Raw genomic sequence first — 18,026 nt, forward strand, 5'->3', positions numbered from 1 at the left:
GCTTACCCATGAAAACTGACTGTGCTGACAGAAGCAAGTGGAGGAAAAAACAGTATGCAATTGTTTAAGACTTCTGCGTGCTACGTGGGAAAAATACACACGGACAAAATTAAATTAGCATTTTAGTTATGATTCTTAGAAGAGCAGTTTACATACTGAGGAGCAGCAGTTACAGCAGCGGCATGAACCGGCAGCATACTGAAAGTCTTGCAATAGCTCATGCACTGGTGAGAACAAGAAATTTTCAAAAACTACTATGAGCTGTTTTAATAAAATATAAGTTTATGAACTCAACAGCCTTATTCAGAAAAGTAAACTCTGAGATAATTTTCAGGGTTTGACTGCTAATACCAGGTTTGTAATTTGATAAATCTCATGATACTGAACAGCTGATTTTAAAAGAACTGTAAAATTCTCATCTAGATTATTGCACTGCTGCTGTCTTCAGCTGTAGATAATTCACTTCTCTTGTTGGACCTTCAAACCGTCCCAAAATCTAGATTTTTCAACAAAGAAAATGCATAGAAAGTAGACCAATCTTTACTAAAAAGGCAGCAATTCAAGTATCCTTCAAAACTACCTTTACCTTAATGCAGCCAAATATATACCTAAGTATTCAGTGTAGACGCCCAATAGTTGAGAAACATGTCACCCCAAATTCCTCAAGCAGCTATACGAAAGTACAGCAAACCAGCAAGCTAAAATTAGATACAAAGTTCAGACCTTAATGCAGCTGCAGAAATACAACAACACTTCTAATTTTTATTTATTTAAAGTATTAATTCCACCAAAGGACCGTGAAAGCATGTGGAGGAAAAACCCACAAGCAGCTGCCCAAAGTCATCAAAGATGCTCAGATGTGTCATTTTTGGCCAATCTTGCTTTTCTCATCACAAGATTCTAGTTTTTAAGTCATGTTACATGAACTCCTTCAAGATACCTTCCTCTTACAGGCACAGTTCAGAGACAGCACTATTTTCTTTTCAACATGCCAAGAACATGCCTCAAACACTGGCTGATCCCCAAGAATGTCCTAAGGATAAAACTGGATTTCCCATTTTAGTGCTCTGTAACTTAGATGTCTCAGGCAATACTCCTGCCAGTTTGGAAGTCTGATACGATTTTTACAGTTTCAGCTATAAAATCGGCCTCTAAAAACCTATTAAATAAAACCAGTACAAGTTTGAAAGCTATCCTGATGGTGGGGATAATCCTAAATTCATAATTGAAAAAAGCATGGGAGTAGTTTTACATGCAGAAAAACACAATGAATACAATAATCCAGCAACTTTAAAGGGTTCACATGTGCTTAAGTAAAGCTGCTGTATTAGTACAGAAGGTGATTTGTAAATGCAGAAAGGAGTACATTCAGTGTCGCTGGGACTGATGAACTTATATTAGCGATAGTTGCGATTCTAAATATATGCTTTGGAAAACATAATTTGTTACCCTTGTTCATAAGTGGTTTATTCTTACACTTCAAAACCTCCAAGGAGGCGGGGGGAGAACACATGTACGGTGCCTAGTGCTCAATAGCCTGACACTGACTTTCAGAAACCAACTCTTCCTCAAATAGTATTACAAAAGGTATATGCAGCTGGTGTGCAGAGAAGTCAAAGGAAGTCAGAGTTTAAAAAAGGCAGTTCAAATATAAACACTTCTGTAATGCTGGTAAGGAAAGATTTTAATTGTTGGAAGGAGACTCTATGCAACCAAGTAGCTTTCCTCCACTGAGACAGGGCCCACATACTCAGAGCGGGAGAGTCCAAATCTTAGAGATGCTCACAGAGATCAGGACTGGTTCAGAACAACCAGAGATGAACCTGCAACTCTACCTAGAAGGCCTTCACATAAATATCTGAATGTCCTATAGAGCACTGGGTAGGCTTCACCAAAATGTACCGGCACAACAGTCTCTAGCATCTACCTGGGAATATACTATATACGTTCCATTTCTAATGTGATCCCACACTGAGATGAGCCCCACCAGCTGCTATTTCAGGCTGCAGGGGGGTTACTCAGCTGCACTAGAACTCAGCTGTAGCAAGCTACGCTCAGTTTCTCTGCTGCTCAGTTTCTCTGCTTTGGATAAACCTGAACACTAAAGCATGAATATTTACCTCTGATATCATCCATAAGGCAGGGCAGGAGAGGACAGAGAAGCCCCTTATCCACTCATGTCTCCCCCCCCTCCCAAAGTGAAGGGTCGGACGCTCACTGACTGCGGGGTGTTAGAGGATATAATGGGCTCTCCTCTTCCTGTACAATCACAAAAACCATTTGGGAACACTGGACCATACCTCCTCAGGTCAGAGCTTTTTTTCCAGAAGGATTTATCTCAATGCTATTTTCTGAATCCTAGGATCAATATTTAAATTACCCTATCCTACATCAACTAGACGATTTTTCACCATTTCACCCCAAAAAGCTGCAGAAACAAGTCACAGTAATGGCACACTGCGACTATACCTTGTCACTGCAACATGACCTAAGGAAAAATAAATTTCACATGCAGCATAATTTTCAGTCTTCAGTATTAATTTGCATCTTTTACAAATGATTTGTTACCAGATGCTGTCTCCCCCCCCCTTTCTTTGCAGAAAAGCCAAACTATAAACAAAACTATTTCTAAAAGAAGGGAAGAAAATGAAGAGAGTAAGTAGGATCAAAAGATGTTCTTTTTCAACAGGAGAAAAAAAACCAGGCATCCAGTTAAGTACACAGATTCTTAATTGCTCTTAAAAGACTATTAGGTACAAAACAGCTTTTCTAAAGCCCAGGATACGAAGCAAAGAACAAGAAGTATGAGAAAGGTATTTAGAAAATAAAGATACTGAAAAAAGGCATTACATAATAAAGCTGTTACAAAATAAAGTCTAATGGGTGTGCTCCTTTAGCTCTCTAGCTGCTTGGCTTGAGCCTTTTATAATCACTGATGAGAATTTTATAAAAGCTGAAATAAAAATTAAATATTGAAAAGTATGGCTAACCTACAATGCTAAGTGATTTTCTACCCTGAGGATTTTTAGCTATTAAATGAAATACACAATTGATTCTGCAGATAGAATATTCCTGTGGCAAACTATCTTTAGTCTCACTTCACCTAGAACACTGCCATTTATCACTCCTCCATTTATAAACAGCTACAATATAAAATTAATAGTATTAAAGAAGTTAATCAGATCTGAAGTTATGATCTTCCTGTTGTAAAGTTAAGATTCCCCCTGTCCCCAACTGATTTTAGTACCTACTTTTTGCTCTCGAAAACCTTATCTAGTCTGTGCCAGGTGTGAATACACAGCATTTAAGAAAATAACTTAGTTTCTAATAGTTTAGCTACCAAAATCTGTACATCTGGAACACCTTATGTTACAGGGAGAAAGAAAAATATAAAAAATAAACTCTGCATCTTTCTAAAACAGATTCTTTATAATGGAATATAAACAGATATAAGGTGTATTCTCTTTCTCATTATTAATGCATCTATTCAATACTCATTCTAAGAAAGTCCTTACAGTACACATGCATTCTCCATACGTTCAGTATTTCAGATCATCTCTCAGTTCTCATTAGCAAAGAGAATTCTCCACTTAATTCTCACATTTGCAACAACTTACATAATCTTGTAACAAAGTCTCCCATCAGGAAAAAAACCAGAGAAAGTTGTTTTGGTTTTTTTAAAATTAAATAAGCATGTTTTTCAAAAGACCTTTTAGATCCTGCTTCTGAAAGTGTTGCCTCTTAGGCTATACACATGTACAACATAAGCTTTTCCCTGGCACATTTATAAAATTCTAACAATGTAAAACCCATAGATACACAAGTATAATAGCAGGCCATCATCCAGCACTGTGCCTGTAGTTAAGTACAGCTTTTGCTTTTAGAAACAGTTCACAGGAGGCCAGATCCCTTTTAATTTTATGTTTTTATTACAAACTGCCCACACTGCCAAGTATAAACATTGAACCCTCCCCATTTCTCATCCCTCCCCCCCCTCCCATCCACAGAAAGGTTGCATGATAAGAGACCAAGGTGAAGCGATTTAAAGCCACATCAATGCCTAACACACAGAACAGGTTTGGAGAAGGGAAAGCCTAACATTAAAAAAAAAGTTAAACAGCCTCTTGATTCCAAAATATTAATAAATAAAATATGTAATTAAAAAATTTAATTTTTTCCTATTTTGAAGAATTTCCACAACACAGGAATAAATTCAACAAAATAATGTAAAAGCTGTCCTTTTGGAATAAAAATCAGTTTTAGAAAACAATCATGTACTATAGGTTGCAATTATTGTACCTATACTTCAGGAAGAAGTCACAAAGCCTCAGGCTTGCTGTCCTTTTATTGTTCCCCATGCATGCCATAAATATGGCTTGTTATTGATACATCATATATATATGATATACATACACATACCTATGATGCATCTCTGCAGAGGCCCTTTTTTAAAAATGAACAAAAATATTACTCTGGTGTCACAAATATTCCCTGCAATTAAAATGGAGAAATATGAAGCGAAGATTTACTTGTAGAGCTTATCATGGTAGGTACCAGACTGTTCAACCGTTCTTACAGTAAAATATCACGGTAGGAAAGAAAACCCATCCACTGGATTCAAAAGGTGCTTTTATCTGGATAGTCAAACTAGTGAAAACAGGAACAGAGCTACCACTATACTGAAAGATCTAAGCACCATAGTATGTCTGAAATACACAGTACTTCCAAACAAACTATGAATTCCTTCAGAGATCTGTATCACCAGTGGGGCAAGAAAACAACATCTTAATTTTCTGTTCAGATTTTATTTGAAATCTAATTCAAATTGTCAAAGCTACAAAAAGGGGGAACATTTGAGTTATTTCTGCTATGTCACAACATTCTAAAACAAAGTATCACTACTGCCAGCAGATCAGTTACACACATTTCTGATGAAACTTCTAAACACAAAAATGTTTCTTTTGGGAAATAGTCACAATGAAGATATTTTGTACAATATAAAACAATGACAGGTCTACAGATGCTGATACTCATGAGTATACACGTGCATTCACAAAAAAAAAATCAGGAATGCTTTTTTGTTTTTTAACAGACTGTTCAGGCACAAAAACAAAACCGCATTTCCAGTAAGTGACAGCATCATAAAAAATATTAACATTGTCAGTGTTTGCTTTTCTTTGACTTCTTGTGAGATCTGTGAGGAGAACGGGACTGAGACCTGGATTTTTTCCCTGACTTTTTAGGGGATCTGGATCGTGATCTTCTTGATCTTTTGGGTGTCCTGGAGCCAGATGGTGACCTGAAAAAAAAGAAAACTTATTTCAAATACTAACTGATAATACTAACTTTTTGTGCAGTTATTTGGCATTCATTTTTTGAGCTAAACAAGGTAGAAAATATTTTTCTCTAGTAAGGGGAAGTAACAGAACGATATCTTGCTTTTGAGAAAAAGCCTATTTTTGCATTATAAGGTTTTTAATGTATTTTGGGCTTAACTTCAATGCTTAGAACCCACAAGAAAAATAACGCCCACTCATGTCCTTCTTAAACCAACATAAGGCATTCACAACCTTCTACATATGCCTCAACCACTTTGGCTCTTGTATTAATAGCAGCCTATATCCATACAGAAGAGAACAGAAGTGAAAAATTATGTTAAATTGCGTTATGCTGAAATACTTTTGATTCTCAACAAACTTGTTCAGCTTGTGATGTAACCCTACAGAAAAAGAACAGACACTGAATAAAGTTACTGTTATCTAACCCACACCTAATACGTTAATCTGATGTAATCCAAATTGAATTACCATCATATTAACTCAAAGAAAAAAAACCCTCAAACACTTTTCTACTTCTATTTGAATTCCTAACTTATAGCACAAGAACCTAATTACTGTAAATATGTACTATGATTTTGTCAACAGCATCAAAGGAATTTTCCTCAGCCTGTCTGAGGAATCTTATATCAATAAGATATTCTACACCTCTAAAAAGTGGAAGCTGAACTTTCAAGTTTTGAGCTATAAAAGCATCAATACAAGAATAAAATCTCACCCCAAGTTTAACATTAATTAGAGACAAATATTTGTGTCAGTCTGGAGATTAGGAAGTACCTACTTTGGAAACAAAAACCCATAAGCAGTATGTAACCTAGATTTTTTTTTTTTTTTTCATTAAAAAAAACAAACCATGGGAGAGGAGCTTCATGTAAGCGAATCATCAGCAAAAGACTGCATGCTCACTATACTTTCAGAAGTTCTATGGGCTACAGAAGATTTGTCCTTTGAAAATAAAACGCTAATAAAGCGGCAAGGTGCTTTGGTTTAAAGCAGTATTTCTCAAAATTATCAGTAAACAGCTAAACAAGAACATAGAAGTAAAGAGTCTTGAATTATCAAGGCAGGAGGCTGTATACATTTCAGACACCAAATGTCCAAAGATATTAACCAGGAACATGCAGCATAGTCCATTACAAGAGAAAGTACTTGTGTATCAAATGTGCTCTGCTAAAAAACACACAAACAAAAAACCCAATCAAAGCACACCTATGTACTTAACTTTCCTACAACCTGAAATAGAGAAGATACCAGCTTACCTTTTGGCTTTTTTACTGACATCTCTGGGAGAATCTTTATGTGATGACCGAGAACGTGAACTCTCTTTGTGGGACCGTTCAGAGCGCTCTGAGCGTTCTGATTTTGGTGACGGAGATTTTGCTCGCCTACTGCCGCTGCTGCGAGATGGGCTAGGTGAAGCACTGTGTCGTCTTTTCCTTTGCAAAGAAAGCAAATACAGTTATGTACATACACACACAGAGACACACAGAGAAGTGAAAATGTATATTAAGAAAATGGATTCCTTTCTGTAGATATTTTCTTTTGCCAATGTAACATTAGATCCTTTTAAGTAATTAAAAAGTAGTAGGCTTTTTATTACTTAAAAAAAAAAAAAGTTCAACACATGCACCAGATTTTCTCTGGTTGAAAAAAAATTAAGGCCTGTGACTCATCTTTGTTTATTGCAGTGTAAAAACATTCTGTCATAGTTTCCTGAAAAGCAGGCATTTTACCATATTTACACTTAATACCATGGAAGAGTTTGGCTATACAAGTATTAGAAGATCAGAGTGTACAGTCAACTACTCTAAAACTAGCTGTTTTAAAGAATTTTCACTATGAGATTAACAAAATTTAAGCCACCGCAAATAATTTGTGCTATGACTTCAGTACAGTTTTCTGACTAATACACTGCTAAATTTACTGCTAAAAGACAGTTAAATATACCCTGTTTTCAACTGGTCATTATTTTACCATGTTTCCTCAGGGCCCAAATAAGCCAAATGGGGATTCTATTCAAAATGGTACGTCACTTGGGGCAGGATAAAAATGACAATTCCTTTAAAATTTTGAAGCATGTTTTAACATCCAAAGCATGTTTTTTTGTTATTGGGTGTTTTGTTTGTTTGGGTGGTTTTGTGGGGGTTTTTCTGTTGGTTTTTTTTTGTTTGGTTTTTTTTTTTGTGTGTGTTTTTTTTTGTTTTTTTAAATAAGATACATGGTACAACGTAATTTCAAGGCTGCCATTGCATACAAAGATGTTAACTGTGAGGTTTTTCCTCCTATCCACTTTACTCCAAGGAAAGCCATACCTCTCTTTTCTTGTTGGTGTACATTCCTCCTTTTCCTTCTTATCTTTGGACCTGGATTCAGATTTTTCCTTGTCCTTCTTGTCTCTGTCCCGTTCTCTTTCCAACTCTTTTTCTTTTTCCTAAATTATCAGAAGCATTCATGATTTCAGATGAGGTGTGACTAATTATTAAGTAAAGACAATCAAGCTAATCGCAAACAGCACAAAAGCACTGAGCACTGAAGGAACACAGACCATAATCTGGGAAGAAACTAATGGTCACACCTTACCCACTCTCCAAATCTTTACTACTGCTTTGTACAAAGCAGAAATATTTATTGTAACACAAACACTGACAAAAACATGAAAGATGTCACCCTATGTGAGAAAGTCTGAGCATCTAACTGGAAGTGAACAGTCTTCGATTTTACAAATTTCAGGGAAACATTACAGCTGTAATAGATTTTCTGAACTGAATTAAACACGAAAGAATACCAGGAACCTCCTTCTACTTAAAACATATGCATTCATCTTCCTTAATCCAGGCTGAAAACTGAGATAATCTCATAACTACAAGACATTTAAAGACAAAAAAATACAAACAAGATACTGCAATAACATCTACTCTGTCAAAAAAACCCACAAATATAGTCCATTTCTATATACCAACAGGACCATTTTGAAAGACAATATATACCCTGAGCAACCTTGTTTGTCTGTCAAATAGTTAGAAAATTAATTATATAAAAATAAACCTAAACCATCAGCAAGTCTGAACACAGAGATCAAGAGATGTGCTTCTTTCAGTGCTGGCATAAAAAAAAAAATTCCTTCCACGGCAAAAAAAACCCCAGATATTCCCTGCATACCCCATAAAGACGATAAAGAAGGGGTGATTTCGTTAAATGAAAGAAAGTGGGGGAAGGGGAGAGAAGAGGGGAAAAAAAAAGAAGGAGGGAGGGGAGAAAACAACACAAGTGCAGGAAATACCAGGACATCTATACTAATCTAGTCTCACATTTTCTTTACATAGAAGACTTACCAGTAAAATTTTAAACTGTCCCTTATCATTATACCTACTATTGCAAACTATTGTTAGATTCCACTAAAATCAATCGCCTCTTAAGATGTGCCTAGCTTATTTGATAGCATAACTTATTATTTCATCTTGATCAATAGGAATAAACAGTATTTTAAATAGCTTTAAGTTCCTATTCTCTTAATGATATACAATACTACTAGGAAATTTACTCTTGGAAAGCTTATTCTATAGTAAATTAGACAAAAAACAATGACCAGCCACCAAGTTCGTGGGAAATGCAATCAGAACCAGTATTACACTATTATTATATAAACTAACTTCATTATGGCATTAAAGGGAATAACTTTATCTTTTGCTTAACAACAGGGTTATTATTGTTTTAGAGAACACCTGTTATAATTATTATCACATATTTCTTAACTAAATATTACCTTCATCATTGAAAATGAAAGTGAGATAGTTATTAAAAATCTAAAATATTACAAGCTGGTTGAACTAATTCAACACAAGGCATCTAACAAAGTTATCGGGATTACAATTTCTACTTTTTTAAGCTACTGTCTCACTAAACATTCTGTGCTTACTGTACAAATCACTTCTTTCTCCAATTACAGAAAACACTGAGGAAATGGGAAGCTTTAGGATACAACTACATTTAAAAAGGAAAGTTACTTATAAAAATTAAAGTCTTAACTGCTAACATCAACCTCCAAATGTGTAAATCTCCTTCAGGGATCAGCTTTCTTAATTTTTACAAGTCTCTTTCTTCAAGGTACTGTGCAAAATTACTTTAGTGAATTAGTCAGATATTGAACACCAAATAATACAAAGAACAAGTGACAGACAAACACCTGGTGAAAACTGCCTATTTGTATTTAGCTTCCAAGAAACTGCATGGGTACCTAATTTCATCATTGATCTGTCATGCTGTGAAACCAGATTGGAGAAGCAACTGCCACTTACTCTCTCTCTCACTAAACGCATTGTCCAAACAGGTTACATGTTCTTTCCTTATTTTTCAAAGATTCAAGATCACATGACATCACATATATCAATCTAATTTTTAAAGCTGCTCTGACTTCATAGTCCAGAGAGGACTACTAAAAATGGTAATGGTACAGAATTATTCACTTTTGGGTGACACTATGAGCTGGAATTATCCAGGAAATCTTAGACACTGGAGAATCAGAAGCACATATGCTGCTTAATACTGTCCTTTCTCTTCCTTTGGAAGCCTTTAGCACAACGGATCAATTACTAAAACCAAAATGAAAAGTCTGATGAACATCTTCAGTTGACAGCTCTCCCTTTCCTTTCCCACATCTAACAGTTTGCTTTATGTAGTAGATCCAGAAGTGACCTCTTCAAGGTTTCAATACATTCTAATGATACCCATCTGTACAGTGTGAAATACTACATTATTTTGATTAAAAAGAGAGATTATATCTACTCTGCAGAAAGCACTTGGACTTAGACATGCAGTTTGACATTACAGTAGAATTTTAACGAGAACCATGTGTTGTTATACTTAATGCCACCTTACATTTGATAAACTCAATAAAAGCCTATCACAGAATCAGAGCCAAACATAAAGAACATTTCTTACCCTCTGGAGCAGCTTGTCTCTATAGTGTTCAACCTGTTCCTGAAAACTCTGGCCTGGTTTCTTGGGTCTTTTCCCAGACTCTAACTCATCCTGAAACTTCATCACCTTAAGCTGTGAAAATAATACTGACCATTAGGTTATTGGGCTTATTATTATCCAGTTAGGCAGGTGGCTGAAAATGAAATTTCCATGATTTATAATCTGTGTTCTTCATTCTTTCTATACAAGTTTGTGCACCAAAAGATACTAACTTTATTAAACTGGATTAAACAACAAAACAGCACACTCGTCTGCAGGCACCTGCAATTGTTTACAGACATATGAAGAACTAAAAATAAAGGGATTTTTTTTCTGTCATTCTACTAAATTCTGTTCCCATCATCAAAACACTGCACCCTTATATTTCTTAGATCATTATCTGTTTTTTTTTTCCTGAGATGATTTTTTTCCTGAGATAATTTACTGCAGGTGTCTTAATACATAGTTTCAACTTCTCCTGTCTACTCCAAGTTTTCCTTCAGAAACTGCCTTTTTTCCACTTAACCCTAAATATTAAAATCAAATTACTAACATAATTAGGACATAAAACCAATGCATCTCGTCTTCAGGGCTGTTTGCACAGAGTGGCTGATTTGAAAGAAGTGATTTTTACTAACACAATACTCTTTCATGTGCTATCAAGCTTAGAAACAAAATTCAGGTCACTAGTGCTGCTAAATGTAACGCTAAATTTACTGTGATAATATCCCCAACTGAGTCAAAGTTAAGCAAATATCAGAATTTTTCCATGTGGATTTGGGGGTGGTGGGTGGTGGTGTGTGTGTCTAGATACACTAAAACCTTTCTCCAGGTTGATTCACATCATAAAACTTCACTCACATCTCTTATCATTTGCCAATTCTTTATTCTTACTGACATGGCCTTTTGCAAACAATTCTTCAATTCTTTTGGGGAAGGAGGTGTCTCTCTTTTGGGGGGGTGGGAAGGAGCTTGGTAATAAGTCATGTTGTATTTGTCAGCCCTCTTCCAAAGGTTTATGTTCTGACCCGCCTGTATTTCCTGTTTCAATGCCAACCTGCACAGACATATATATAAGAATAGATTTTTCCAGTGCTTGAGGTTTCATTTTTAGCAAACACACAAAATATTTTTCTCTTTAGAAATATCTTAACTCTGAATTAACCACACTGAAAACACACAAAGGAAAAGATTTGCAACTGTGTCCATTTTGATTATCTGAAAGGATTCTTATTCTCCAGGTCCTCAATTCCCTAATACCAAGTAGGCACAAAATCAAACCCTAAAGGATTTTTTCTTCCTTCTCAAAAGCAGCAGGCCAGACTGGATATGAAGATACCATATATTCTAATCGGCCCTTCCAATTACTGACTGAGCAGAAAGGAAAGGTATCACAAAAACAAACTAATCACAAGAACAAATATGTTAAGAAACATAAAACCCAGGCAAGGATTTTGAACAGTATCCCCTTCAGTTACAGAGCTTATGCTAACAACACATTTTCCATTTTAGTCTCAAACACGATGGAGCAACTCCTTGGGGGGGGGGGGCATTGCTGTCTTGTAGCACAGTAAATTTCTGACAATTGTTCTGCCTACCTCCCTGATTTACAGAGTTTGCTCTACCTATGGTTGAGCATTTTTCATTTTTGCTTACAATTCAGCCAATTAAATAGTCATTGTCATTTGTCATATAGCACTCTACCTTCCATAAAGGCATTTTTTCTTCTCCCACCCTTCAAACACAGAAGTTTCAAAAGCAAGAATACCTCTTGGAACCATATATTCAGTGTCACCCTGTACCACTTGTTCTGGTAAGGAATCAAGATTGCATTCTCTACCATCATGTAAACTCCAAGGCCATTAGTTGCTTAGCACATTCAGTACCGAACAGGAGGAGTACAGAGGAGGCTTAGATGATCCAGAAGGCCTCTTGGGTTGCCATGGTATGAACATGCCCATACTACTTCTACTTTGTTTTCCCAACTAAATTGTCCAGATAATTAAAACAAACAAAACAAAACAACAAAACCAAAACCCCAACAACGAAAACCACAAAACAAAACCCCATCCTTAGAAGATTTTATTTATTTACATTTTTAGCCAACAAAGCTGTGACACTATCTCTGTTTAACCATATTTTGAAAGCAAGGAAGCGTAAGTCTACAGCCCAAAGTAACCTGAAATGAAGGAAAACTAGGAATCTGATCAACAGGCTTTAATTGATTCAATAAACTAATCTGAACGCAAAGAAATGCTGAACTTCTAGCAGCCTGTCTTACATGCCTGTCAGAAAACCCACTGCTGGCCTGAAATTTAAAATGTCAAGAGGAACTATTTGCATGTAACTTTTCCAATAACTGCGGGTGGGGGCGGGAGGGAGGTGGTCATTAGCAGGTGCCTAGAAGAAGAGAAGAAAAATAGGAGAAGTCTATACAATAACCACTGACTCAACACCTCCCCAAACTCCAACTATGTTAAGATCATGTGGTTTCCTGAGACAGCTGTGGTCTTTTACAGACCAATCATCAATGGATCTCTCTTCCGCATACTTGCTGTATCTCCCTTTGAACCCATGTAAACTGACTCCTTTTAGAAAGATGCTGTGGGTAAAGGAAATCAGCTCTAGTACATCCCCTGGAAAAGGAGACTAAGTATTACAAAATGCTGAGATGATATCAACAGCTCACTACAGAAAGATCGTTCTCTTCCACCTTCCTTCTCCACCCCTGCACTGCAAGCAAAGGGCTCCTCCTCCACCCTGCCCTTGCAGCAGCTGCAGTGCTTGGCTGAGCCTTCTGTAAGTCAGATCAATTCACTAATCCAGCAGAAGCCCACCCCCACCCTCAATTTTTTTCCTCTGCATTAGTGAGATGTATAGGTTCAGGGGAGGAATGAGCAAGTGCCACAGGTATTCCCTTTCAGCAGAGGTGAGAAGTTAGATCAGATCAGCCCATCCTACACCTTCATGTATAGCAGCTTCTGCTACTTGCTCTAAAACACTACTACCATAACTATGTTTTAAAAGGAATTACTTAGGTCCCAAAGTCCAGAAAAGAATTCTCTAAAGAGTTCTACCACTCAGAATTACTATATATACTTACACATTTGGTTATCTCCCTTCACCGTTTCACTGTTCATGGCATATTGGCCATAGTGAACATTCTTCTTACCGATCTCTTCATGTAGAAGTATATGATGCTTATATTCCTATCATACAGTTCCAGATACCCCCCCAGGAGAGAGATATCCTTAAAACTTAGGCTTAAATCTGCTTAAGCATCTAATTAATGAATTTTGTAAGCATCCCACTTTGTCAGCTTGCATTTAGAAAGAACTAATATATTCTCATTGAATTGGTTATTCTTTAACTATTCTTGTCCAACAGACAAAAACTATTAAGCCTGTTCATCCTTAGGAGCAGATACATTGACTTTATCTAGACTATCTCTGGAGTCAGTAATAGGCATGATAATACGGAAGAAGAAAATTTTTCAAAACCCTGTGCCAAAACTTTGTAATACTAATTTCTTAGACACAGCAGTCTCCACAGCAGAGAGAGTTTAAAGGTTTTCAGAGACTGCAATGCAGAAGTGTCTTATCACTGGAGTTCCTGTGAGCAATCTCTACTAAATGCTCCAATGCAGGGATTGTATTTCTCACTAACCATGAGGAGGTGTCTCTCATAAGTTCAAGATAAACAGCTCTACAACATGCCTCGTCTATTGGTTCTCGTCTTGAAATTTTCCCCCTCTTTCCTCAAACTAATTTGAGAAGTGTTTAAAAGATTCAGCCTTTCCTAGAAGTTGAGGTCTTGATTACAGACTAACTAGTAAGCTAGCAAGTTAAAGAAAAGGGTAACAACTTGCTACTGTGGTTCAGGGAAACCACAGACTGATGCAAACTGAAGCCCTGCACATAGCCTTCTGCATTTTGACAGAAACAGGTGTGCTGTGGGTAGCCTCCCTTGCTTAAAATGAATCTATTTTCAAAACCTGTTCTTGGTTTTCTAATCTTCTGCGGATACCGAGTCCATACACAGTGGTCTTCAGGGGGAAAAAAGGCTTCTTCACAAGAGGTTATTCCACAGTTACATAGCCTCAGAACTTAAGTGGCCAGGTTCAAACACAACTTATTTGAGGTAAATTAGCTGCATACTACATACTAGGATTACCTAGTAAGTTAATCACCAGATGCTCAATGAAAGATAGGAATTTCTGCTTGATATATAATTGCCCTCAAATCTAGACTGATTACATACAGGACAGACATCCAAGCAGACCAAAGTGTTTTGTTTTCCCGTAAAACAGACTCGCCCCAACAATGGCTGCAACAAGTCCTAGACTTTGCCAGAAGCAGAGCAAAGTATTTCTTTGAAAGCTTGAGTTTTCCAAGTAAGTCTATGAGCAGTGGAATTTCTGCAACTACAATATTATCAACAACAGATGACAGTGATAGTGATGTACACGTATGAAATACCTCTTCAGCCATAACAGACCTCTGGCATGCTCAATCACACTCACAGGATGCCATGTGTCTTGGAGCTAAGCAATTCCTTGCTTTTGTCTTTGTGTAAAACAGAAGTAGACTCAAAGATTTAAAATGGACCAGAATCTGCTGAATTAAGATAGTCATTATCTTCTAAGGAACAACTGCTATAAATAGTGAAACTATTGGTCGAGCAAGAGCCAAATTTGTCTCATCTGTCATTATGAAGCTGCAATGAGTAAGGTACTTAATTGGCTCTCTTTTTGCTATTTTGCAGTGGCCTCAAATGAGCTAGGTACAGAAACCTCCACAGACTGTAAAGACCAAAGGGTTATATTGTTCTAGTGATGATTACAAGCCTCAGATAGCTCCTATGACTTGATGAACAAATCTTACACAAAAGTAAGTATTCTGCATACTAAGCACCATAATGCAGAGAAAGAAATAAAAGTAACTGTATGGAACTTCAGTTTCTTGACAAAGGTATACAGGGCCTTGAAATCAAGAACAGGCCGCGGATACAATCTGCTCTTGTGGACTATGCTTAATCTATTCTTATATTGTGCTCTAGTCATTCTCTGTGCAGTGTAAAATTGACAACGGTTAAAGTCAATCACTTCCTAATCTGCCTCCACAACTGCCAGGATAACATCTATAAAACAGATACTCAGTTTGAAAGAAGCCCTTTCCATAACCACTACAATCATTATTACAGTAAAATGAAAACTAGTTTCATTTGTACTTTCATTCGTCTAACATCATATATTTTCTACAGAACTACTGCCACCAAGAGTCAAGTCAGACATAAATCCCATTTAGCTTTTCTCAAATTCAGAATTTACTCACTTCAAATGGCTATGCATCATGAACTTTCAAACTGCTATGCAAAGGAAGAGGTTTCTAAGTGCTTAGTTATAGTCCATTAATTTTAATAATCTGAATTATTAAACAGAAGCATATTTGGGAGAAAAAACAATTGTGACATTTTAAAATATTATCACTTGTACATCTTAAAAGAATATTACGGGGCTTTGCTAATGTCTGATTTTAGCTAACTAGTACATTATAGCATAAATAGGTAGGCAGCCACAATTCCACCTTCAAAATATTACCCAAATTATAATCTGTCACTTGGAGATGCTACAACTGCAACAAGTAGTTTAGCAGCTTCTTATTATCATTTGAATGCACTGAACAGAAGGTACAAGAATTTCAGTATTCATTGTATCATGGGTTTTAATACTGAATACAAGCTGGGAAGTCACATGCAATTTTAAACCTGGTTTTGCATGGCACTGTATGACAGAAAGGCTCTACTGCTAGACAAAGCTCATGCTAAATTCAAGTTCTAGTTACCCTCTCAGTCAACCACAAGCTCAGAAGCCAGCATGAAGATGTAAGAATCTGTGCTCATCAACCTTAACAGCTATACTAACACCTGTGCCTGGAGAAAGGATAAAAGAACAAGTGAGCCCTATAAACTGCATGTAGGTCTTCAATTAAAATGCCCCATTTCCAGGACCACCTGGTTTAGTTGCATCTACTTCTTTGTTTGATGGCTGACACAGTGAAAAGAGCAACTTTTAAATACAATAAAATACAGACACTTCAAGGCAACAGACCAAGAGAACAAGAAAGGCATAGGACTAAGGCCACATCCAAAAGTCACTCCCATTTGCCAAGAGGAGAAAAGTGTAAAGGAACCCAAGCCATCTAAGGCTACCAGTGGTACTGAAAAAAGACACTGATAAAGAAGAGTAGTTCTCAACATGCAATATCCCCTGACTCAATTTTTCAGTTTTTCCCTCCATTATTTTGAAAGCCAGAACACGGCAAGGCAAGGATGTAAACAAACACACCTTTATAAAAAATACACTGGACTGAAAAAAACACTATATAATAGGACTATAATTATTTCAGCAAAAATAACTCCGTATTATATGTAGAGAACTCGAGGTGGGGGGGCGGGGGGACTGGAAAGGTACGGAAGGGTGGCACAAAACACCACATGCTGACCTCTATCTCTCGGAGTTTGGCACGCTTTTCTTCACTCATTTCTGAATATTTGACTGATGACTTTGATTCAGGCATTTCTTCTTTAATAGGATTGGAATACATGTGTTGCTCTTCTGACTTAGAACTCTGAGTGTCTTCCTCATCTTCACTTTCTTCTTCTTGACTTTACAGAAAATATACAGAATTAACTGATATATATATTTAAGACAATTATCTGTTAGAAAATTTACCACTTCTCCTACTTGGTTTCTATGATTAGTTACTAGTTTTGAAATCTGTTAAGATTATGTCACGTGAAAGTCTGCAGCTACAAGTGTCTCCATCTGCGAGACAAATATCTTAATATTTTCATTTAATTAAATCGTTAGTTTTTATTACTCCAACAATTTACACTTTTCATATAAACGGAGTGCAGAAGAATTCTTGAAATTTACAGTCACCAAATCTATACCTCACTCTGCTACAAAACAAGTCCACTACCTCAACAAAATCTCTACATGCTTTAACCATGCTTAATCAGACATAATAAGTATTACAAAAGAACAAAATTTACTACGCTTTTGCTTTTTGGAGACAAACCTGAAACATGGCAGATACTTAAAATTATCTTCCCAGACTGGCCACTAGAGTGCTGCAGGACTACATGCAATGCAGTAAGGTATTTAAAGCATTACTAATAGACGCTCTCAATTGCCTAAAGAACAAAGTAAAAGACTGCTCAAAAACAACAGATGTCATGGAGTCTATCAGCATCCAAAGAAACATATACATCGGAACATTATTCACTGTGTTTGTCTCAAAAGCAAAAGGCAGAGGTTTAGATACATTCATACAAATCTGACATTAAGATTTCCAAACTGTAAAATACTACTACCTTAGTTCTTACTATTTGACATTAAGTTATCAAATCAGCATCAATTTAAAGATTATGCTTAGCAACTCTACCAAAAGGTGTAATTTATCACGTTAGAAAAAAATTGTGAGCGCTGAAAGCATGCTGCACTAAAATCCTGATTTTGCTCCATATTCTCATTTTCCTATTTTCAAAGTGCCATTTTTGTTCTGCTCTTATAATACATATATATCTTATAGGGAGTTCCAAAAGACACTCAACCTTAGAGGCAGAAAATGAATGTATTTTCATCAGAATGAAAAAGTATTTACTTTTGAATTTCCTCCTCCTCAGATTCTTCATGTTGGTCAAAAAGCTCCCACTTAGAAGTAGTAACAG

At 36.4% G+C, this 18,026-nt stretch overlaps 1 protein-coding gene across 6 annotated transcripts in view; it reads right to left on the reverse strand.

Annotated features, from left to right (window-relative positions):
• Positions 1-3,992: 3,992 nt before the first annotated feature.
• Positions 3,993-18,026, reverse strand: part of U2SURP (U2 snRNP associated SURP domain containing) — a 46,905-nt gene continuing 32,871 nt past the window's right edge. For 4 of the 6 annotated variants that reach the window (XM_075507226.1, XM_075507225.1, XM_075507222.1 and 1 more), the window contains 6 exons: positions 17,960-18,026; positions 16,796-16,958; positions 10,275-10,385; positions 7,649-7,767; positions 6,596-6,772; positions 3,994-5,299 (listed from right to left, as the gene is read on the reverse strand). In XM_075507226.1, the coding sequence (XP_075363341.1) occupies positions 5,161-5,299; positions 6,596-6,772; positions 7,649-7,767; positions 10,275-10,385; positions 16,796-16,958; positions 17,960-18,026 (776 nt within the window). In that variant the 3' untranslated portion in view covers positions 3,994-5,160. Of the gene's footprint in view, positions 5,300-6,595; positions 6,773-7,648; positions 7,768-10,274; positions 10,386-16,795; positions 16,959-17,959 lie in introns of all 6 variants that reach the window. The other 2 variants (XM_075507224.1, XM_075507227.1) reach the window with 2 other exon arrangements.

The sequence above is a fragment of the Mycteria americana genome, chromosome 7 (genome assembly GCF_035582795.1).
Source record: "Mycteria americana isolate JAX WOST 10 ecotype Jacksonville Zoo and Gardens chromosome 7, USCA_MyAme_1.0, whole genome shotgun sequence".
Lineage (NCBI taxonomy): Eukaryota > Metazoa > Chordata > Aves > Ciconiiformes > Ciconiidae > Mycteria > Mycteria americana.